General features: G+C 33.1%; 1 protein-coding gene across 1 annotated transcript in view; it reads left to right on the top strand.

Moving 5' to 3' along the window:
* LOC127846265 (mucin-2-like) overlaps positions 1–26192 on the top strand; it is a 92891-nt gene that overhangs the window by 42556 nt on the left and 24143 nt on the right. The window contains exons 38-67 of the mRNA XM_052377436.1: positions 376–462; positions 1841–1927; positions 2455–2711; positions 2843–3020; positions 3421–3507; positions 7438–7524; positions 8052–8308; positions 8440–8617; positions 9018–9104; positions 10484–10570; positions 11098–11354; positions 11486–11663; positions 12064–12150; positions 13522–13608; positions 14136–14392; positions 14524–14701; positions 15102–15188; positions 16567–16653; positions 17181–17437; positions 17569–17746; positions 18147–18233; positions 19614–19700; positions 20228–20484; positions 20616–20793; positions 21194–21280; positions 22659–22745; positions 23273–23529; positions 23661–23838; positions 24516–24602; positions 25253–25342. Of these exons, the coding sequence (XP_052233396.1) occupies positions 376–462; positions 1841–1927; positions 2455–2711; positions 2843–3020; positions 3421–3507; positions 7438–7524; positions 8052–8308; positions 8440–8617; positions 9018–9104; positions 10484–10570; positions 11098–11354; positions 11486–11663; positions 12064–12150; positions 13522–13608; positions 14136–14392; positions 14524–14701; positions 15102–15188; positions 16567–16653; positions 17181–17437; positions 17569–17746; positions 18147–18233; positions 19614–19700; positions 20228–20484; positions 20616–20793; positions 21194–21280; positions 22659–22745; positions 23273–23529; positions 23661–23838; positions 24516–24602; positions 25253–25342 (4440 nt within the window). The remainder of the gene's footprint in view (positions 1–375; positions 463–1840; positions 1928–2454; positions 2712–2842; positions 3021–3420; positions 3508–7437; positions 7525–8051; positions 8309–8439; positions 8618–9017; positions 9105–10483; positions 10571–11097; positions 11355–11485; positions 11664–12063; positions 12151–13521; positions 13609–14135; positions 14393–14523; positions 14702–15101; positions 15189–16566; positions 16654–17180; positions 17438–17568; positions 17747–18146; positions 18234–19613; positions 19701–20227; positions 20485–20615; positions 20794–21193; positions 21281–22658; positions 22746–23272; positions 23530–23660; positions 23839–24515; positions 24603–25252; positions 25343–26192) is intronic.

The raw sequence follows: 26192 nt of genomic DNA, 5'->3' as shown, positions 1-26192 counted from the left end.
CATTATCTTCAAAGTGAATACTCCATTATCAATTCATACATAAATAACAAGTTGTTATACTATTTAATAAACAACATTTGTAAAATTATTTAAGGATTGATTTCATGTTTAATATTTAAGAACGCTGTTTGTATTCTTAAATATGAATCTTAATGAACTTTGTACTTTGTAAAACAGATTATATATTGGTGTAAAATAGTTTGTTTGCAAGTTTAATGTATGTACTGGATGTCATGTTGAACATGTTATTGAAAAGTTTGATTTTACATTACATATCTATTCGCTGATAACAGTATTTGTTGACGCGATTCACAGCATGCTGCGACGTCCATGACATAAATAGTTATATCGTTCTTTAAAACCATATTGTTTTAGCTGTACACACAACTTCAGCTGTTATGACAACACAACCATTAGTTTCCTCGACAGCAACTACACCATCGCCATCAACTACAAAGCCAGGTAAATAATATTTAAAGTCGTTTTGATGTTGTGGTGTTGATACAACCTTTCTTCTTTAACAAATAAATGTTGGGGAATGTTGGGATTTTTTTGTATAAGTATTTTTTAAATAATATACATTCTATAATTGGTCCCGATTACAAGTTCGCGTCGAAATTCCTGTGTATACATTTTTTCGTTTATATTAAATATCTATTCAAGCCTTAAAATAAAAAATGCTAGAATAAATCTAATGTATCTACATTAAAGTCATTGAATAGTTATGTATTCATATATCAACTTTGTAGATTCTGAATGGCTAAACTACCATTAAAGTATTTGAGAGTGAATACTTCTGTAGAAGTATTTGTTAAGCAATAGTGGTATCAGTTACACATGAGTAATACTTATTTATAAAATAAACAGCCAGTTTGCATGGGTTTAAAGTCATTGCTTCTATCTATTTATATGCGGATTGCTTAGTACAAATAAAGAAGTGCAGTTCTTTGAAATACCATTTAAAGTAAAATCACCTAATGAATCTATTACATTAGAAGACCTTGGCGTAAATGGTTGTTTAGGGCCTGTAATAACCGTAGTTGCTATGATTACTACAACTCAAAAAGAAGCAGGTGTTCATTTAAATACGACGAGTTCGATCTTACATCATACGTATCACAAAATGTTAAAGCAACAGTAAGTTGAATAGTAGGTATATCAGTATAATGGAAACAGATGACAAGTAAATAAGACACCATAGCCTAAATCAAATTATTGACTTTAAAAAAAACGCAAACAATGTTTCGTTTATACGAGCGTAAACATAAGTTCATATACATCTATACACGTTTGACTGTCGGTTTGTTTTATATTATAACGCAATAATATTTAAAATGCAATATATTACTTAAAGAAATCCCGATAATTGGATTGAATCTACGAACATGTGTAATTTATTCCTAAGGACAATCGTTTTTAATCTGTTTCTCCATTGGAATGGTCGAAAATGTATGCATGATACTGAAGCTTCATTTTTTGTTTTAAATTATGGACATGTATTATTAGTCAAACATCAAAGAAAAACATCATCACCCAATATCTCAATGTTAATTTTAGCCTGTGCCCATGTTAAACGTGATATTAATTGTGTAACACAATTATCTGATAAAATATATGCAATTAATTAAACGATCAATAGAGAAACGAGATGTATAAAGAGAACACGTTCCACGGCAGTAAGGCGAACGGTGTATAGGACAACTTTTTTAGTTTAGCACGCCTTGTGTTTTAACCTAAAATTAATAAAGGTCGAAACATGCATAATCGATCTATAAACGGGCGTTTTGACGAAAAGGTGGCACACTTCTGTAATATATATTTGAAATAATACATCTTGTAGCTGGAACCACGACTGGCACGCAACAAACTACCGGTCCGTCTGTGACGACGGCAACACCGCCCACGACTACATCTGTTACACCATCTGGTAAGTTTGCATACATAATTTAGAGCTTAATTCGCATCATTCTTTGAGTTCGCTACATACGCTCTTGAATATTCTTTATATTACGCTGACTTGATAAAATTGGGATTATGTGTCCGACCGAGTGTAAATTGAAGTTCTAATGTCTCTAAATGAATCTCTTAGTATGATCGTTTTTAGTTTTTCCGTTAAGCTTGTCCAATGTGTGTCATGTATTATATGATTTAAATTGATAACAAAACTGAGAAGTTAATATCCTTCTCTCGAGCATGACTTTTGCAATTGTAATATATGTTGTATTTAACACTCGCTGTGATAAGGTATCGGTGGGGGTATCAAGTTCACTATCAGTTTTTTTAATATATACAACATGTTTCATGCTTTGCAAGTTACGCGTCATAAATGGTTGTTTTTGATATATACGATGAATATATTAAGTTTTCTTGCGATTACTTAGTCTTAAATTATAGACATGGACTAAATATTCATCTGCACGCTTTTAAACATACATTTACGATTGAAATTGATAGAAAATTGCGTGATGGGCGGACCAGAACAAGACGTTGCACCAAGTTTCACAACCATTGACGTAAACGGCGAAACCGTTGAAGGGTTCGATCCGTTTAACCGGGCCGGAGGAATTACACAACTTACACCTGATCAAACAGACATGGCTGTAGTCAAGATTAACATTATACCAATAGAATTGAACGAGTTACATATTAAACCATATGACGCAGTTGTATCCGTCAACATTACATACGACGATAACACGATTCAAACTGAGGTATGTACATACTTTTACAATAACCTATATATTGATATTAAATGGACATCTTTTTACAAGCGCAAATCACAGTTAATGTAGATCATGGTACTGTTTAAAACTTATCTCTCTATGTCATACAATTGTATCAGACGCAACCGGAAATGAAACAGGACACTGCTGTTGTGAGTCATCCAAGGAATGGCAAGAAGGTAGTAACTATTACGGTCACAATAAAGAAGTCTCCAGACGCCCAAGTAATCAGATTGGGTCCGATCACCGCTCTGTTATGCGGCGAGCAATTAACAACAGCAAGCACCACAACGCCCTGTAAGTTTTATCGTATAGGCGTATACATTATCATCAAAGTGAATACTCCATTATCAATTCATACATAAATAACAAGTTGTTATACTATTTAATAAACAACATTTGTAAAATTATTTAAGGATTGATTTCATGTTTAATATTTTAGAACGCTGTTTGTATTCTTAAATATGAATCTTAATGCACTTTTTACTTTGTAAAACAGATTATATATTGGTGTAAAATAGTTTTTTTGCAAGTTTAATGTATGGACTGGATGTCATGTTGAACATGTTATTGAAAAGTTTGATTTTACATTACATATCTATTCGCTGATAACAGTATTTGTTGACGCGATTCACAGCATGCTGCGACGTCCATGACATAAATAGTTATATCGTTCTTTAAAACCATATTGTTTTAGCTGTACACACAACTTCAGCTGTTATGACAACACAACCATTAGTTTCCTCGACAGCAACTACACCATCGCCATCAACTACAAAGCCAGGTAAATAATATTTAAAGTCGTTTTGATGTTGTGATGTTGATACAACCTTTCTTCTTTAACAAATAAATGTTGGGTAATGTTGGGATTTTTTTTTGTATAAGTATTTTTTAAATAATATACATTCTATAATTGGTCCCGATTACAAGTTCGCGTCGAAATTCCTGTGTATACATTTTTCGTTTATATTAAATATCTATTCAAGCCTTAAAATAAAAAATGCTAGAATAAATCTAATGTATCTACATTAAAGTCATTGAATAGTTATGTATTCATATATCAACTTTGTAGATTCTGAATGGCTAAACTACCATTAAAGTACATCTATACACGTTTGACTGTCGGTTTGTTTTATATTATAACGGAATAATATTTAAAATGCAATATATTACTTATAGAAATCCCGATAATTGGATTGAATCTACGAACATGTGTAATTTATTCCTAAGGACAATCGTTTTTAATCTGTTTCTCCATTGGAATGGTCGAAAATGTATGCATGATACTGAAGCTTCATTTTTTGTTTTAAATTATGGACATGTATTATTAGTCAAACATCAAAGAAAAACATCATCACCCAATATCTCAATGTTAATTTTAGCCTGTGCCCATGTTGAACGTGATATTAATTGTGTAACACAATTATCTGATAAAATATTTGCAATTAATTAAACGATCAATAGAGAAACGAGATGTATAAAGAGAACACGTTCCACGGCAGTAAGGTGAACGGTGTATAGGACAACTTTTTTAGTTTAGCACGCCTTGTGTTTTAACCTAAAATTAATAAAGGTCGAAACATGCATAATCGATCTATAAACGGGCGTTTTGACGAAAAGGTGGCACACTTCTGTAATATATATTTGAAATAATACATCTTGTAGCTGGAACCACGACTGGCACGCAACAAACTACCGGTCCGTCTGTGACGACGGCAACACCGCCCACGACTACATCTGTTACACCATCTGGTAAGTTTGCATACATAATTTAGAGCTTAATTCGCATCATTCTTTCAGTTCGCTACATACGCTCTTGAATATTCTTTATATTACGCTGACTTGATAAAATTGGGATTATGTGTCCGACCGAGTGTAAATTGAAGTTCTAATGTCTCTAAATGAATCTCTTAGTATGATCGTTTTTAGTTTTTCCGTTAAGCTTGTCCAATGTGTGTCATGTATTATATGATTTAAATAGATAACAAAACTGAGAAGTTAATATCCTTCTCTCGAGCATGACTTTTGCAATTGTAATATACATTGTATTTAACACTCGCTGTGATAAGGTATCGGTGGGGGTATCAAGTTCACTATCAGTTTTTTTAATATATACAACATGTGTCATGCTTTGCAAGTTACGCGTCATAAATGGTTGTTTTTGATATATACGATGAATATATTAAGTTTTCTTGCGATTACTTAGTCTTAAATTATAGACATGGACTAAATATCCATCTGCACGCTTTTAAACATACATTTACGATTGAAATTGATAGAAAATTGCGTGATGGGCGGACCAGAACAAGACGTTGCACCAAGTTTCACAACCATTGACGTAAACGGCGAAACCGTTGAAAGGTTCGATCCGTTTAACCGGGCCGGAGGAATTACACAACTTACACCTGATCAAACAGACATGGCTGTAGTCAAGATTAACATTATACCAATAGAATTGAACGAGTTACATATTAAACCATATGACGCAGTTGTATCCGTCAACATTACATACGACGATAACACGATTCAAACTGAGGTATGTACATACTTTTACAATAACCTATATATTGATATTAAATGGACATCTTTTTACAAGCGCAAATCAATCACAGTAAATGTAGATCATGGTACTGTTTAAAACTTATCTCTCTTTGTCATACAATTGTATCAGACGCAACCGGAAATGAAACAGGACACTGCTGTTGTGAGCCATCCAAGGAATGGCAAGAAGGTAGTAACTATTACGGTCACAATAAAGAAGTCTCCAGACGCCAACGTAATCAGATTGGGTCCGATCACCGCTCTGTTATGCGGCGAGCAATTAACAACAGCAAGCACCACAACGCCCTGTAAGTTTTAACGTATAGGCGTATACATTATCATCAAAGTGAATACTCCATTATCAATTCATACATAAATAACAAGTTGTTAAACTATTTAATAAACAACATTTGTAAAATTATTTAAGGATTGATTTCATGTTTAATATTTAAGAACGCTGTTTGTATTCTTAAATATGAATCTTAATGCACTTTGTACTTTGCAAAACAGATTATATATTGGTGTAAAATAGTTTGTTTGCAAGTTTAATGTATGTACTGGATGTCATGTTGAACATGTTATTGAAAAGTTTGATTTTACATTACATATCTATTCGCTGATAACAGTATTTGTTGACGCGATTCACAGCGTGCTGCGACGTCCATGACATAAATAGTTATATCGTTCTTTAAAACCATATTGTTTTAGCTGTACACACAACTTCAGCTGTTATGACAACACAACCATTAGTTTCCTCGACAGCAACTACACCATCGCCATCAACTACAAAGCCAGGTAAATAATATTTAAAGTCGTTTTGATGTTGTGATGTTGATACAACCTTTCTTCTTTAACAAATAAATGTTGGGGAATGTTGGGATTTTTTTTGTATAAGTATTTTTTAAATAATATACATTCTATAATTGGTCCCGATTACAAGTTCGCGTCGAAATTCCTGTGTATACATTTTTCGTTTATATTAAATATCTATTCAAGCCTTAAAATAAAAAATGCTAGAATAAATCTAATGTATCTACATTAAAGTCATTGAATAGTTATGTATTCATATATCAACTTTGTAGATTCTGAATGGCTAAACTACCATTAAAGTATTTGAGAGTGAATACTTCTGTAGAAGTATTTGTTAAGCAATAGTGGTATCAGTTACACATGAGTAATACTTATTTATAAAATAAACAGCCAGTTTGCATGGGTTTAAAGTCATTGCTTCTATCTATTTATATGCGGATTGCTTAGTACAAATAAAGAAGTGCAGTTCTTTGAAATACCATTTAAAGTAAAATCACCTAATGAATCTATTACATTAGAAGACCTTGGCGTAAATGGTTGTTTAGGGCCTGTAACAACCGTAGTTGCTATGATTACTACAACTCAAAAAGAAGCAGGTGTTCATTTAAATACGACGAGTTCGATCTTACATCATACGTATCACAAAATGTTAAAGCAACAGTTAGTTGAATAGTAGGTATATCAGTAAAATGGAAACAGATGACAAGTAAATAAGACACCATAGCCTAAATCAAATTATTGACTTTAAAAAAAAACGCAAACAATGTTTCGTTTATACGAGCGTAAACATAAGTTCATATACATCTATACACGTTTGACTGTCGGTTTGTTTTATATTATAACGCAATAATATTTAAAATGCAATATATTACTTATAGAAATCCCGATAATTGGATTGAATCTACGAACATGTGTAATTTATTCCTAAGGACAATCGTTTTTAATCTGTTTCTCCATTGGAATGGTCGAAAATATATGCATGATACTGAAGCTTCATTTTTGTTTTAAATTATGGACATGTATTATTAGTCAAACATCAAAGAAAAACATCATCACCCAATATCTCAATGTTAATTTTAGCCTGTGCCCATGTTAAACGTGATATTAATTGTGTAACACAATTATCTGATAAAATATATGCAATTAATTAAACGATCAATAGAGAAACGAGATGTATAAAGAGAACACGTTCCACGGCAGTAAGGCGAACGGTGTAAAGGACAACTTTTTTAGTTTAGCACGCCTTGTGTTTTAACCTAAAATTAATAAAGGTCGAAACATGCATAATCGATCTATAAACGGGCGTTTTGACGAAAAGGTGGCACACTTCTGTAATATATATTTGAAATAATACATCTTGTAGCTGGAACCACGACTGGCACGCAACAAACTACCGGTCCGTCTGTGACGACGGCAACACCGCCCACGACTACATCTGTTACACCATCTGGTAAGTTTGCATACATAATTTAGAGCTTAATTCGCATCATTCTTTCAGTTCGCTACATACGCTCTTGAATATTCTTTATATTACGCTGACTTGATAAAATTGGGATTATGTGTCCGACCGAGTGTAAATTGAAGTTCTAATGTCTCTAAATGAATCTCTTAGTATGATCGTTTTTAGTTTTTCCGTTAAGCTTGTCCAATGTGTGTCATGTATTATATGATTTAAATTGATAACAAAACTGAGAAGTTAATATCCTTCTCTCGAGCATGACTTTTGCAATTGTAATATACGTTGTATTTAACACTCGCTGTGATAAGGTATCGGAGGGGGTATCAAGTTCACTATCAGTTTTTTTAATATATACAACATGTTTCATGCTTTGCAAGTTACGCGTCATAAATGGTTGTTTTTGATATATACGATGAATATATTAAGTTTTCTTGCGATTACTTAGTCTTAAATTATAGACATGGACTAAATATCCATCTGCACGCTTTTAAACATACATTTACGATTGAAATTGATAGAAAATTGCGTGATGGGCGGACCAGAACAAGACGTTGCACCAAGTTTCACAACCATTGACGTAAACGGCAAAACCGTTGAAAACTTCGATCCGTTTAACCGGGCCGGGGGAATTACACAACTTACACCTGATCAAACAGACATGGCTGTAGTCAAGATTAACATTATACCAATAGAATTGAACGAGTTACATATTAAACCATATGACGCAGTTGTATCCGTCAACATTACATACGACGATAACACGATTCAAACTGAGGTATGTACATACTTTTACAATAACCTATATATTGATATTAAATGGACATCTTTTTACAAGCGCAAATCACAGTAAATGTAGATCATGGTACTGTTTAAAACTTATCTCTCTTTGTCATACAATTGTATCAGACGCAACCGGAAATGAAACAGGACACTGCTGTTGTGAGCCATCCAAGGAATGGCAAGAAGGTAGTAACTATTACGGTCACAATAAAGAAGTCTCCAGACGCCAACGTAATCAGATTGGGTCCGATCACCGCTCTGTTATGCGGCGAGCAATTAACAACAGCAAGCACCACAACGCCCTGTAAGTTTTAACGTATAGGCGTATACATTATCATCAAAGTGAATACTCCATTATCAATTCATACATAAATAACAAGTTGTTAAACTATTTAATAAACAACATTTGTAAAATTATTTAAGGATTGATTTCATGTTTAATATTTAAGAACGCTGTTTGTATTCTTAAATATGAATCTTAATGCACTTTGTACTTTGCAAAACAGATTATATATTGGTGTAAAATAGTTTGTTTGCAAGTTTAATGTATGTACTGGATGTCATGTTGAACATGTTATTGAAAAGTTTGATTTTACATTACATATCTATTCGCTGATAACAGTATTTGTTGACGCGATTCACAGCGTGCTGCGACGTCCATGACATAAATAGTTATATCGTTCTTTAAAACCATATTGTTTTAGCTGTACACACAACTTCAGCTGTTATGACAACACAACCATTAGTTTCCTCGACAGCAACTACACCATCGCCATCAACTACAAAGCCAGGTAAATAATATTTAAAGTCGTTTTGATGTTGTGATGTTGATACAACCTTTCTTCTTTAACAAATAAATGTTGGGGAATGTTGGGATTTTTTTTGTATAAGTATTTTTTAAATAATATACATTCTATAATTGGTCCCGATTACAAGTTCGCGTCGAAATCCCTGTGTATACATTTTTCGTTTATATTAAATATCTATTCAAGCCTTAAAATAAAAAATGCTAGAATAAATCTAATGTATCTACATTAAAGTCATTGAAAAGTTATGTATTCATATATCAACTTTGTAGATTCTGAATGGCTAAACTACCATTAAAGTATTTGAGAGTGAATACTTCTGTAGAAGTATTTGTTAAGCAATAGTGGTATCAGTTACACATGAGTAATACTTATTTATAAAATAAACAGCCAGTTTGCATGGGTTTAAAGTCATTGCTTCTATCTATTTATATGCGGATTGCTTAGTACAAATAAAGAAGTGCAGTTCTTTGAAATACCATTTAAAGTAAAATCACCTAATGAATCTATTACATTAGAAGACCTTGGCGTAAATGGTTGTTTAGGGCCTGTAACAACCGTAGTTGCTATGATTACTACAACTCAAAAAGAAGCAGGTGTTCATTTAAATACGACGAGTTCGATCTTACATCATACGTATCACAAAATGTTAAAGCAACAGTTAGTTGAATAGTAGGTATATCAGTAAAATGGAAACAGATGACAAGTAAATAAGACACCATAGCCTAAATCAAATTATTGACTTTAAAAAAAAACGCAAACAATGTTTCGTTTATACGAGCGTAAACATAAGTTCATATACATCTATACACGTTTGACTGTCGGTTTGTTTTATATTATAACGCAATAATATTTAAAATGCAATATATTACTTATAGAAATCCCGATAATTGGATTGAATCTACGAACATGTGTAATTTATTCCTAAGGACAATCGTTTTTAATCTGTTTCTCCATTGGAATGGTCGAAAATATATGCATGATACTGAAGCTTCATTTTTTGTTTTAAATTATGGACATGTATTATTAGTCAAACATCAAAGAAAAACATCATCACCCAATATCTCAATGTTAATTTTAGCCTGTGCCCATGTTAAACGTGATATTAATTGTGTAACACAATTATCTGATAAAATATATGCAATTAATTAAACGATCAATAGAGAAACGAGATGTATAAAGAGAACACGTTCCACGGCAGTAAGGCGAACGGTGTAAAGGACAACTTTTTTAGTTTAGCACGCCTTGTGTTTTAACCTAAAATTAATAAAGGTCGAAACATGCATAATCGATCTATAAACGGGCGTTTTGACGAAAAGGTGGCACACTTCTGTAATATATATTTGAAATAATACATCTTGTAGCTGGAACCACGACTGGCACGCAACAAACTACCGGTCCGTCTGTGACGACGGCAACACCGCCCACGACTACATCTGTTACACCATCTGGTAAGTTTGCATACATAATTTAGAGCTTAATTCGCATCATTCTTTCAGTTCGCTACATACGCTCTTGAATATTCTTTATATTACGCTGACTTGATAAAATTGGGATTATGTGTCCGACCGAGTGTAAATTGAAGTTCTAATGTCTCTAAATGAATCTCTTAGTATGATCGTTTTTAGTTTTTCCGTTAAGCTTGTCCAATGTGTGTCATGTATTATATGATTTAAATTGATAACAAAACTGAGAAGTTAATATCCTTCTCTCGAGCATGACTTTTGCAATTGTAATATACGTTGTATTTAACACTCGCTGTGATAAGGTATCGGAGGGGGTATCAAGTTCACTATCAGTTTTTTTAATATATACAACATGTTTCATGCTTTGCAAGTTACGCGTCATAAATGGTTGTTTTTGATATATACGATGAATATATTAAGTTTTCTTGCGATTACTTAGTCTTAAATTATAGACATGGACTAAATATCCATCTGCACGCTTTTAAACATACATTTACGATTGAAATTGATAGAAAATTGCGTGATGGGCGGACCAGAACAAGACGTTGCACCAAGTTTCACAACCATTGACGTAAACGGCAAAACCGTTGAAAACTTCGATCCGTTTAACCGGGCCGGGGGAATTACACAACTTACACCTGATCAAACAGACATGGCTGTAGTCAAGATTAACATTATACCAATAGAATTGAACGAGTTACATATTAAACCATATGACGCAGTTGTATCCGTCAACATTACATACGACGATAACACGATTCAAACTGAGGTATGTACATACTTTTACAATAACCTATATATTGATATTAAATGGACATCTTTTTACAAGCGCAAATCACAGTAAATGTAGATCATGGTACTGTTTAAAACTTATCTCTCTTTGTCATACAATTGTATCAGACGCAACCGGAAATGAAACAGGACACTGCTGTTGTGAGCCATCCAAGGAATGGCAAGAAGGTAGTAACTATTACGGTCACAATAAAGAAGTCTCCAGACGCCAACGTAATCAGATTGGGTCCGATCACCGCTCTGTTATGCGGCGAGCAATTAACAACAGCAAGCACCACAACGCCCTGTAAGTTTTAACGTATAGGCGTATACATTATCATCAAAGTGAATACTCCATTATCAATTCATACATAAATAACAAGTTGTTAAACTATTTAATAAACAACATTTGTAAAATTATTTAAGGATTGATTTCATGTTTAATATTTAAGAACGCTGTTTGTATTCTTAAATATGAATCTTAATGCACTTTGTACTTTGCAAAACAGATTATATATTGGTGTAAAATAGTTTGTTTGCAAGTTTAATGTATGTACTGGATGTCATGTTGAACATGTTATTGAAAAGTTTGATTTTACATTACATATCTATTCGCTGATAACAGTATTTGTTGACGCGATTCACAGCGTGCTGCGACGTCCATGACATAAATAGTTATATCGTTCTTTAAAACCATATTGTTTTAGCTGTACACACAACTTCAGCTGTTATGACAACACAACCATTAGTTTCCTCGACAGCAACTACACCATCGCCATCAACTACAAAGCCAGGTAAATAATATTTAAAGTCGTTTTGATGTTGTGATGTTGATACAACCTTTCTTCTTTAACAAATAAATGTTGGGGAATGTTGGGATTTTTTTTGTATAAGTATTTTTTAAATAATATACATTCTATAATTGGTCCCGATTACAAGTTCGCGTCGAAATCCCTGTGTATACATTTTTCGTTTATATTAAATATCTATTCAAGCCTTAAAATAAAAAATGCTAGAATAAATCTAATGTATCTACATTAAAGTCATTGAAAAGTTATGTATTCATATATCAACTTTGTAGATTCTGAATGGCTAAACTACCATTAAAGTATTTGAGAGTGAATACTTCTGTAGAAGTATTTGTTAAGCAATAGTGGTATCAGTTACACATGAGTAATACTTATTTATAAAATAAACAGCCAGTTTGCATGGGTTTAAAGTCATTGCTTCTATCTATTTATATGCGGATTGCTTAGTACAAATAAAGAAGTGCAGTTCTTTGAAATACCATTTAAAGTAAAATCACCTAATTACATTAGAAGACCTTGGCGTAAATGGTTGTTTAGGGCCTGTAACAACCGTAGTTGCTATGATTACTACAACTCAAAAAGAAGCAGGTGTTCATTTAAATACGACGAGTTCGATCTTACATCATACGTATCACAAAATGTTAAAGCAACAGTTAGTTGAATAGTAGGTATATCAGTAAAATGGAAACAGATGACAAGTAAATAAGACACCATAGCCTAAATCAAATTATTGACTTTAAATAAAAACGCAAACAATGTTTCGTTTATACGAGCGTAAACATAAGTTCATATACATCTATACACGTTTGACTGTCGGTTTGTTTTATATTATAACGCAATAATATTTAAAATGCAATATATTACTTATAGAAATCCCGATAATTGGATTGAATCTACGAACATGTGTAATTTATTCCTAAGGACAATCGTTTTTAATCTGTTTCTCCATTGGAATGGTCGAAAATATATGCATGATACTGAAGCTTCATTTTTTGTTTTAAATTATGGACATGTATTATTAGTCAAACATCAAAGAAAAACATCATCACCCAATATCTCAATGTTAATTTTAGCCTGTGCCCATGTTAAACGTGATATTAATTGTGTAACACAATTATCTGATAAAATATATGCAATTAATTAAACGATCAATAGAGAAACGAGATGTATAAAGAGAACACGTTCCACGGCAGTAAGGCGAACGGTGTAAAGGACAACTTTTTTAGTTTAGCACGCCTTGTGTTTTAACCTAAAATTAATAAAGGTCGAAACATGCATAATCGATCTATAAACGGGCGTTTTGACGAAAAGGTGGCACACTTCTGTAATATATATTTGAAATAATACATCTTGTAGCTGGAACCACGACTGGCACGCAACAAACTACCGGTCCGTCTGTGACGACGGCAACACCGCCCACGACTACATCTGTTACACCATCTGGTAAGTTTGCATACATAATTTAGAGCTTAATTCGCATCATTCTTTCAGTTCGCTACATACGCTCTTGAATATTCTTTATATTACGCTGACTTGATAAAATTGGGATTATGTGTCCGACCGAGTGTAAATTGAAGTTCTAATGTCTCTAAATGAATCTCTTAGTATGATCGTTTTTAGTTTTTCCGTTAAGCTTGTCCAATGTGTGTCATGTATTATATGATTTAAATTGATAACAAAACTGAGAAGTTAATATCCTTCTCTCGAGCATGACTTTTGCAATTGTAATATACGTTGTATTTAACACTCGCTGTGATAAGGTATCGGAGGGGGTATCAAGTTCACTATCAGTTTTTTTAATATATACAACATGTTTCATGCTTTGCAAGTTACGCGTCATAAATGGTTGTTTTTGATATATACGATGAATATATTAAGTTTTCTTGCGATTACTTAGTCTTAAATTATAGACATGGACTAAATATCCATCTGCACGCTTTTAAACATACATTTACGATTGAAATTGATAGAAAATTGCGTGATGGGCGGACCAGAACAAGACGTTGCACCAAGTTTCACAACCATTGACGTAAACGGCAAAACCGTTGAAAACTTCGATCCGTTTAACCGGGCCGGGGGAATTACACAACTTACACCTGATCAAACAGACATGGCTGTAGTCAAGATTAACATTATACCAATAGAATTGAACGAGTTACATATTAAACCATATGACGCAGTTGTATCCGTCAACATTACATACGACGATAACACGATTCAAACTGAGGTATGTACATACTTTTACAATAACCTATATATTGATATTAAATGGACATCTTTTTACAAGCGCAAATCACAGTAAATGTAGATCATGGTACTGTTTAAAACTTATCTCTCTTTGTCATACAATTGTATCAGACGCAACCGGAAATGAAACAGGACACTGCTGTTGTGAGCCATCCAAGGAATGGCAAGAAGGTAGTAACTATTACGGTCACAATAAAGAAGTCTCCAGACGCCAACGTAATCAGATTGGGTCCGATCACCGCTCTGTTATGCGGCGAGCAATTAACAACAGCAAGCACCACAACGCCCTGTAAGTTTTAACGTATAGGCGTATACATTATCATCAAAGTGAATACTTCATTATCAATTCATACATAAATAACAAGTTGTTAAACTATTTAATAAACAACATTTGTAAAATTATTTAAGGATTGATTTCATGTTTAATATTTAAGAACGCTGTTTGTATTCTTAAATATGAATCTTAATGCACTTTGTACTTTGCAAAACAGATTATATATTGGTGTAAAATAGTTTGTTTGCAAGTTTAATGTATGTACTGGATGTCATGTTGAACATGTTATTGAAAAGTTTGATTTTACATTACATATCTATTCGCTGATAACAGTATTTGTTGACGCGATTCACAGCGTGCTGCGACGTCCATGACATAAATAGTTATATCGTTCTTTAAAACCATATTGTTTTAGCTGTACACACAACTTCAGCTGTTATGACAACACAACCATTAGTTTCCTCGACAGCAACTACACCATCGCCATCAACTACAAAGCCAGGTAAATAATATTTAAAGTCGTTTTGATGTTGTGATGTTGATACAACCTTTCTTCTTTAACAAATAAATGTTGGGGAATGTTGGGATTTTTTTGTATAAGTATTTTTAAATAATATACATTCTATAATTGGTCCCGATTACAAGTTCGCGTCGAAATCCCTGTGTATACATTTTTCGTTTATATTAAATATCTATTCAAGCCTTAAAATAAAAAATGCTAGAATAAATCTAATGTATCTACATTAAAGTCATTGAAAAGTTATGTATTCATATATCAACTTTGTAGATTCTGAATGGCTAAACTACCATTAAAGTATTTGAGAGTGAATACTTCTGTAGAAGTATTTGTTAAGCAATAGTGGTATCAGTTACACATGAGTAATACTTATTTATAAAATAAACAGCCAGTTTGCATGGGTTTAAAGTCATTGCTTCTATCTATTTATATGCGGATTGCTTAGTACAAATAAAGAAGTGCAGTTCTTTGAAATACCATTTAAAGTAAAATCACCTAATGAATCTATTACATTAGAAGACCTTGGCGTAAATGGTTGTTTAGGGCCTGTAACAACCGTAGTTGCTATGATTACTACAACTCAAAAAGAAGCAGGTGTTCATTTAAATACGACGAGTTCGATCTTACATCATACGTATCACAAAATGTTAAAGCAACAGTTAGTTGAATAGTAGGTATATCAGTAAAATGGAAACAGATGACAAGTAAATAAGACACCATAGCCTAAATCAAATTATTGACTTTAAAAAAAAAACGCAAACAATGTTTCGTTTATACGAGCGTAAACATAAGTTCATATACATCTATACACGTTTGACTGTCGGTTTGTTTTATATTATAACGCAATAATATTTAAAATGCAATATATTACTTATAGAAATCCCGATAATTGGATTGAATCTACGAACATGTGTAATTTATTCCTAAGGACAATCGTTTTTAATCTGTTTCTCCATTGGAATGGTCGAAAATATATGGATGATACTGAAGCTTCATTTTTTGTTTTAAATTATGGACATGTATTATTAGTCAAACATCAAAGAAAAACATCATCACCCAATATCTCAATGTTAATTTTAGCCTGTGCCCATGTTAAACGTGATATTAATTGTGTAACACAATTATCTGATAAAATATATGCAATTAATTAAACGATCAATAGAGAAACGAGATGTATAAAGAGAACACGTTCCACGGCAGTAAGGCGAACGGTGTAAAGGACAACTGTTTTAGTTTAGCACGCCTTGTGTTTTAACCTAAAATTAATAAAGGTCGAAACATGCATAATCGATCTATAAACGGGCGTTTTGACGAAAAGGTGGCACACTTCTGTAATATATATTTGAAATAATACATCTTGTAGCTGGAACCACGACTGGCACGCAACAAACTACCGGTCCGTCTGTGACGACGGCAACACCGCCCACGACTACATCTGTTACACCATCTGGTAAGTTTGCATACATAATTTAGAGCTTAATTCGCATCATTCTTTCAGTTCGCTACATACGCTCTTGAATATTCTTTATATTACGCTGACTTGATAAAATTAGGATTATGTGTCCGACCGAGTGTAAATTGAAGTTCTAATGTCTCTAAATGAATCTCTTAGTATGATCGTTTTTAGTTTTTCCGTTAAGCTTGTCCAATGTGTGTCATGTATTATATGATTTAAATTGATAACAAAACTGAGAAGTTAATATCCTTCTCTCGAGCATGACTTTTGCAATTGTAATATACGTTGTATTTAACACTCGCTGTGATAAGGTATCGGAGGGGGTATCAAGTTCACTATCAGTTTTTTTAATATATACAACATGTTTCATGCTTTGCAAGTTACGCGTCATAAATGGTTGTTTTTGATATATACGATGAATATATTAAGTTTTCTTGCGATTACTTAGTCTTAAATTATAGACATGGACTAAATATCCATCTGCACGCTTTTAAACATACATTTACGATTGAAATTGATAGAAAATTGCGTGATGGGCGGACCAGAACAAGACGTTGCACCAAGTTTCACAACCATTGACGTAAACGGCAAAACCGTTGAAAACTTCGATCCGTTTAACCGGGCCGGGGGAATTACACAACTTACACCTGATCAAACAGACATGGCTGTAGTCAAGATTAACATTATACCAATAGAATTGAACGAGTTACATATTAAACCATATGACGCAGTTGTATCCGTCAACATTACATACGACGATAACACGATTCAAACTGAGGTATGTACATACTTTTACAATAACCTATATATTGATATTAAATGGACATCTTTTTACAAGCGCAAATCACAGTAAATGTAGATCATGGTACTGTTTAAAACTTATCTCTCTTTGTCATACAATTGTATCAGACGCAACCGGAAATGAAACAGGACACTGCTGTTGTGAGCCATCCAAGGAATGGCAAGAAGGTAGTAACTATTACGGTCACAATAAAGAAGTCTCCAGACGCCAACGTAATCAGATTGGGTCCGATCACCGCTCTGTTATGCGGCGAGCAATTAACAACAGCAAGCACCACAACGCCCTGTAAGTTTTAACGTATAGGCGTATACATTATCATCAAAGTGAATACTCCATTATCAATTCATACATAAATAACAAGTTGTTAAACTATTTAATAAACAACATTTGTAAAATTATTTAAGGATTGATTTCATGTTTAATATTTAAGAACGCTGTTTGTATTCTTAAATATGAATCTTAATGCACTTTGTACTTTGCAAAACAGATTATATATTGGTGTAAAATAGTTTGTTTGCAAGTTTAATGTATGTACTGGATGTCATGTTGAACATGTTATTGAAAAGTTTGATTTTACATTACATATCTATTCGCTGATAACAGTATTTGTTGACGCGATTCACAGCGTGCTGCGACGTCCATGACATAAATAGTTATATCGTTCTTTAAAACCATATTGTTTTAGCTGTACACACAACTTCAGCTGTTATGACAACACAACCATTAGTTTCCTCGACAGCAACTACACCATCGCCATCAACTACAAAGCCAGGTAAATAATATTTAAAGTCGTTTTGATGTTGTGATGTTGATACAACCTTTCTTCTTTAACAAATAAATGTTGGGGAATGTTGGGATTTTTTTTGTATAAGTATTTTTTAAATAATATACATTCTATAATTGGTCCCGATTACAAGTTCGCGTCGAAATCCCTGTGTATACATTTTTCGTTTATATTAAATATCTATTCAAGCCTTAAAATAAAAAATGCTAGAATAAATCTAATGTATCTACATTAAAGTCATTGAAAAGTTATGTATTCATATATCAACTTTGTAGATTCTGAATGGCTAAACTACCATTAAAGTATTTGAGAGTGAATACTTCTGTAGAAGTATTTGTTAAGCAATAGTGGTATCAGTTACACATGAGTAATACTTATTTATAAAATAAACAGCCAGTTTGCATGGGTTTAAAGTCATTGCTTCTATCTATTTATATGCGGATTGCTTAGTACAAATAAAGAAGTGCAGTTCTTTGAAATACCATTTAAAGTAAAATCACCTAATGAATCTATTACATTAGAAGACCTTGGCGTAAATGGTTGTTTAGGGCCTATAACAACCGTAGTTGCTATGATTACTACAACTCAAAAAGAAGCAGGTGTTCATTTAAATACGACGAGTTCGATCTTACATCATACGTATCACAAAATGTTAAAGCAGCAGTTAGTTGAATAGTAGGTATATCAGTAAAATGGAAACAGATGACAAGTAAATAAGACACCATAGCCTAAATCAAATTATTGACTTTAAAAAAAAAACGCAAACAATGTTTCGTTTATACGAGCGTAAACATAAGTTCATATACATCTATACACGTTTGACTGTCGGTTTGTTTTATATTATAACGCAATAATATTTAAAATGCAATATATTACTTATAGAAATCCCGATAATTGGATTGAATCTACGAACATGTGTAATTTATTCCTAAGGACAATCGTTTTTAATCTGTTTCTCCATTGGAATGGTCGAAAATATATGCATGATACTGAAGCTTCATTTTTTGTTTTAAATTATGGACATGTATTATTAGTCAAACATCAAAGAAAAACATCATCACCCAATATCTCAATGTTAATTTTAGCCTGTGCCCATGTTAAACGTGATATTAATTGTGTAACACAATTATCTGATAAAATATATGCAATTAATTAAACGATCAATAGAGAAACGAGATGTATAAAGAGAACACGTTCCACGGCAGTAAGGCGAACGGTGTAAAGGACAACTTTTTTAGTTTAGCACGCCTTGTGTTTTAACCTAAAATTAATAAAGGTCGAAACATGCATAATCGATCTATAAACGGGCGTTTTGACGAAAAGGTGGCACACTTCTGTAATATATATTTGAAATAATACATCTTGTAGCTGGAACCACGACTGGCACGCAACAAACTACCGGTCCGTCTGTGACGACGGCAACACCGCCCACGACTACATCTGTTACACCATCTGGTAAGTTTGCATACATAATTTAGAGCTTAATTCGCATCATTCTTTCAGTTCGCTACATACGCTCTTGAATATTCTTTATATTACGCTGACTTGATAAAATTGGGATTATGTGTCCGACCGAGTGTAAATTGAAGTTCTAATGTCTCTAAATGAATCTCTTAGTATGATCGTTTTTAGTTTTTCCGTTAAGCTTGTCCAATGTGTGTCATGTATTATATGATTTAAATTGATAACAAAACTGAGAAGTTAATATCCTTCTCTCGAGCATGACTTTTGCAATTGTAATATACGTTGTATTTAACACTCGCTGTGATAAGGTATCGGAGGGGGTATCAAGTTCACTATCAGTTTTTTTAATATATACAACATGTTTCATGCTTTGCAAGTTACGCGTCATAAATGGTTGTTTTTGATATATACGATGAATATATTAAGTTTTCTTGCGATTACTTAGTCTTAAATTATAGACATGGACTAAATATCCATCTGCACGCTTTTAAACATACATTTACGATTGAAATTGATAGAAAATTGCGTGATGGGCGGACCAGAACAAGACGTTGCACCAAGTTTCACAACCATTGACGTAAACGGCAAAACCGTTGAAAACTTCGATCCGTTTAACCGGGCCGGGGGAATTACACAACTTACACCTGATCAAACAGACATGGCTGTAGTCAAGATTAACATTATACCAATAGAATTGAACGAGTTACATATTAAACCATATGACGCAGTTGTATCCGTCAACATTACATACGACGATAACACGATTCAAACTGAGGTATGTACATACTTTTACAATAACCTATATATTGATATTAAATGGACATCTTTTTACAAGCGCAAATCACAGTAAATGTAGATCATGGTACTGTTTAAAACTTATCTCTCTTTGTCATACAATTGTATCAGACGCAACCGGAAATGAAACAGGACACTGCTGTTGTGAGCCATCCAAGGAATGGCAAGAAGGTAGTAACTATTACGGTCACAATAAAGAAGTCTCCAGACGCCAACGTAATCAGATTGGGTCCGATCACCGCTCTGTTATGCGGCGAGCAATTAACAACAGCAAGCACCACAACGCCCTGTAAGTTTTAACGTATAGGCGTATACATTATCATCAAAGTGAATACCCCATTATCAATTCATACATAAATAACAAGTTGTTAAACTATTTAATAAACAACATTTGTAAAATTATTTAAGGATTGATTTCATGTTTAATATTTAAGAACGATGTTTGTATTCTTAAATGTGAATCTTAATGCACTTTGTACTTTGCAAAACAGATTATATATTGGTGTAAAATAGTTTGTTTGCAAGTTTAATGTATGTACTGGATGTCATGTTGAACATGTTATTGAAAAGTTTGAATTTACATTACATATCTATTCGCTGATAACAGTATTTGTTGACGCGATTCACAGCGTGCTGCGACGTCCATGACATAAATAGTTATATCGTTCTTTAAAACCATATTGTTTTAGCTGTACACACAACTTCAGCTGTTATGACAACACAACCATTAGTTTCCTCGACAGCAACTACACCATCGCCATCAACTACAAAGCCAGGTAAATAATATTTAAAATCGTTTTGATGTTGTGATGTTGATACAACCTTTCTTCTTTAACAAATAAATGTTGGGGAATGTTGGGATTTTTTTTGTATAAGTATTTTTTAAATAATATACATTCTATAATTGGTCCCGATTACAAGTTCGCGTCGAAATCCCTGTGTATACATTTTTCGTTTATATTAAATATCTATTCAAGCCTTAAAATAAAAAAATGCTAGAATAAATCTAATGTATCTACATTAAAGTCATTGAAAAGTTATGTATTCATATATCAACTTTGTAGATTCTGAATGGCTAAACTACCATTAAAGTATTTGAGAGTGAATACTTCTGTAGAAGTATTTGTTAAGCAATAGTGGTATCAGTTACACATGAGTAATACTTATTTATAAAATAAACAGCCAATTTGCATGGGTTTAAAGTCATTGCTTCTATCTATTTATATGCGGATTGCTTAGTACAAATAAAGAAGTGCAGTTCTTTGAAATACCATTTAAAGTAAAATCACCTAATGAATCTATTACATTAGAAGACCTTGGCGTAAATGGTTGTTTAGGGCCTGTAACAACCGTAGTTGCTATGATTACTACAACTCAAAAAGAAGCAGGTGTTCATTTAAATACGACGAGTTCGATCTTACATCATACGTATCACAAAATGTTAAAGCAACAGTTAGTTGAATAGTAGGTATATCAGTAAAATGGAAACAGATGACAAGTAAATAAGACACCATAGCCTAAATCAAATTATTGACTTAAAAAAAAACGCAAACAATGTTTCGTTTATACGAGCGTAAACATAAGTTCATATACATCTATACACGTTTGACTGTCGGTTTGTTTTATATTATAACGCAATAATATTTAAAATGCAATATATTACTTATAGAAATCCCGATAATTGGATTGAATCTACGAACATGTGTAATTTATTCCTAAGGACAATCGTTTTTAATCTGTTTCTCCATTGGAATGGTCGAAAATATATGCATGATACTGAAGCTTCATTTTTGTTTTAAATTATGGACATGTATTATTAGTCAAACATCAAAGAAAAACATCATCACCCAATATCTCAATGTTAATTTTAGCCTGTGCCCATGTTAAACGTGATATTAATTGTGTAACACAATTATCTGATAAAATATATGCAATTAATTAAACGATCAATAGAGAAACGAGATGTATAAAGAGAACACGTTCCACGGCAGTAAGGCGAACGGTGTAAAGGACAACTTTTTTAGTTTAGCACGCCTTGTGTTTTAACCTAAAATTAATAAAGGTCGAAACATGCATAATCGATCTATAAACGGGCGTTTTGACGAAAAGGTGGCACACTTCTGTAATATATATTTGAAATAATACATCTTGTAGCTGGAACCACGACTGGCACGCAACAAACTACCGGTCCGTCTGTGACGACGGCAACACCGCCCACGACTACATCTGTTACACCATCTGGTAAGTTTGCATACATAATTTAGAGCTTAATTCGCATCATTCTTTCAGTTCGCTACATACGCTCTTGAATATTCTTTATATTACGCTGACTTGATAAAATTGGGATTATGTGTCCGACCGAGTGTAAATTGAAGTTCTAATGTCTCTAAATGAATCTCTTAGTATGATCGTTTTTAGTTTTTCCGTTAAGCTTGTCCAATGTGTGTCATGTATTATATGATTTAAATTGATAACAAAACTGAGAAGTTAATATCCTTCTCTCGAGCATGACTTTTGCAATTGTAATATACGTTGTATTTAACACTCGCTGTGATAAGGTATCGGAGGGGGTATCAAGTTCACTATCAGTTTTTTTAATATATACAACATGTTTCATGCTTTGCAAGTTACGCGTCATAAATGGTTGTTTTTGATATATACGATGAATATATTAAGTTTTCTTGCGATTACTTAGTCTTAAATTATAGACATGGACTAAATATCCATCTGCACGCTTTTAAACATACATTTACGATTGAAATTGATAGAAAATTGCGTGATGGGCGGACCAGAACAAGACGTTGCACCAAGTTTCACAACCATTGACGTAAACGGCAAAACCGTTGAAAACTTCGATCCGTTTAACCGGGCCGGGGGAATTACACAACTTACACCTGATCAAACAGACATGGCTGTAGTCAAGATTAACATTATACCAATAGAATTGAACGAGTTACATATTAAACCATATGACGCAGTTGTATCCGTCAACATTACATACGACGATAACACGATTCAAACTGAGGTATGTACATACTTTTACAATAACCTATATATTGATATTAAATGGACATCTTTTTACAAGCGCAAATCACAGTAAATGTAGATCATGGTACTGTTTAAAACTTATCTCTCTTTGTCATACAATTGTATCAGACGCAACCGGAAATGAAACAGGACACTGCTGTTGTGAGCCATCCAAGGAATGGCAAGAAGGTAGTAACTATTACGGTCACAATAAAGAAGTCTCCAGACGCCAACGTAATCAGATTGGGTCCGATCACCGCTCTGTTATGCGGCGAGCAATTAACAACAGCAAGCACCACAACGCCCTGTAAGTTTTAACGTATAGGCGTATACATTATCATCAAAGTGAATACTCCATTATCAATTCATACATAAATAACAAGTTGTTAAACTATTTAATAAACAACATTTGTAAAATTATTTAAGGATTGATTTCATGTTTAATATTTAAGAACGCTGTTTGTATTCTTAAATATGAATCTTAATGCACTTTGTACTTTGCAAAACAGATTATTTTGTTAATATCCCTTATTTGAAAATGTGATTTAATGTATCACTTAACCCTTAAAGCGCTGGAGCTGAATTTTAAAGGCCTTTGCAAACAGTTTGGATCCAGATGAGACGCCACAGAACGTGGCGTCTCATCAGGATCCAAACTGTTTGCTATTCTGATAGTATTCTTTGAAAAAAATCGAAGAAAATGCTAATTTTAGAAATTCTGCAGACGACATTTTAGCAGACGACAAATTTCCCAGCATGCAAAGGGTTAAAATCACGTACAATATGACGCTTGGAAAAGACTCCATCACTATGGCAACGAAGAATAAACAAATCAGCATAACTTAATAGTATTTAACCCTCTACTTCAATTGACACGTTTGCATATAAATATATTTTGTAGCTGGTTTCACAAAAGACCATCATAAGATAATAGTATTTTACCTTCTTGTACAATTGACAATTTAAAAAATGAATGTATCTTAGCTGGTTCCACATCAAGCCTACAACCAACTACCGGTCCGTCTGGGACAACGGCAACACCGTCCACGACTTCATCTGCTACAGTATCTGGTATGTTTTTGAATTGTTCGTGGCTCGTTTGCACAGATTGTCGATTAGCTACTAACTCATTTGAGCGTCTTTAGAAAAGATATGAAAACCTAACTTAACATAAAAATTGATCACCCTGTGTCATCATTTGTAGAAGTGTTGTAATTTGTAACTTAAAAGTACGCCAAATGTGCCGCTTGACAAAGAATCAATCACTTAAAAAATCAAAAATAAACAAATTGATTAAGCATCATGAATAACTAAATAATATCTAACCTTTAACTACAGTGGACAAGTTTTATTTGACAGTTATAGTTTACAGTATTCGTCCTAGTTTCTCTTACAAAGACATTTAAATTACCAAACTGTTTGCATGGAGATGCTCCGTCGTTGCTGTCAATACAAACTTGTAATTTCCGGATGTGTTCAACAAACCTAAACTAGTATTCATCAATCGTTGAAAATATTTATCCAACTCTTTAACGAAATATGGAAAGTTCCAAACAGAATATGTAACAAGTAAGCTATTTCGTAGGATTATCACGCGGTTTGATTTCGCTGTTTGATTTTGCTTATCAAATTTATTCAATATTCACGAGACCTGTATACATGCGTTTTAATGAAAGTTTGGCACTCTTCTTTATTTACTTTAAACTAAATATATTTTGTAGTTGGTTCCACAACAGGCATACCACCAACTACCGGTCCTTCTGCGACAACGGCAACACCGCCTACGACTGCATCTGTTACAACAATAGCTGGTATGTTTGTAAAACATACTGGAGCGTCTTTAAAAAAGCTATAAAAACCTCACTTCACATAAAAATCTTGCCAGTTTTGTTTATGTCCGCTATTTGAAGAAGTGAAAAAGATTTAATCACTTCTGTTTCCATGAATAAACAAATTCATATATATATCATAACATTTTTAACTTTTTACTGCCATTGACACATGTTTTTTTATTTTTAAATTTACATTATATGCCCTAGTTTTCTAAATCAGAAGCATAATGTTTGCTGTCAACAAAAAAATTTAAATCTCCGGGTTTGTTCAACACACGTATCCTTATATCAATCAATCTTTGAAACGTTTGTTTTAACTTAGTGAAGAAATATAGATAGTTCCAAACATAATATGTGAGTAGTAAGCGATATCGCAGATTTGTAACGCAGTTTGATTTCGCCTAAGGGCATGTAATTAAGAAAGATTGTATAAGTTTCTTTGATTGAATAATCGCGTGAGTAGTTCTAGATTGCCTGGATATGCGGATATATAAAAAGAGCTAGTTTTTTTTTTATTAACCCATTTATGCCTAGTGGACTCTCCCATCCTTCTAAATTGGATCAATTTATTTCCAAAATTAGGGATGTCTAGTATATTTATTTCTATATTTAGAATATTTCTTACAGAAATTCCTTAAAGCAAACATCGGAGACCCTGATGAGACGCCGCATAATGCGGCGTCTCATCTGGGTCTTCGCTGTTTGCCAAGTCCATTTTTCTAGACGCTAGTCATAAATGGGTTAAGTCACTGCTTTTCTTGTTGTTGAGGAGTTAATATCTCATGAGAATTAAGAATTGTTATTAAAATTTGATAAACCACTAGATATT

Source organism: Dreissena polymorpha, chromosome 9 (assembly GCF_020536995.1).
Source record: "Dreissena polymorpha isolate Duluth1 chromosome 9, UMN_Dpol_1.0, whole genome shotgun sequence".
Taxonomy (NCBI): domain Eukaryota; kingdom Metazoa; phylum Mollusca; class Bivalvia; order Myida; family Dreissenidae; genus Dreissena; species Dreissena polymorpha.
Note: the sequence above shows the minus strand (reverse complement) of the source record. Positions and strands in the feature narration are given on the sequence as shown.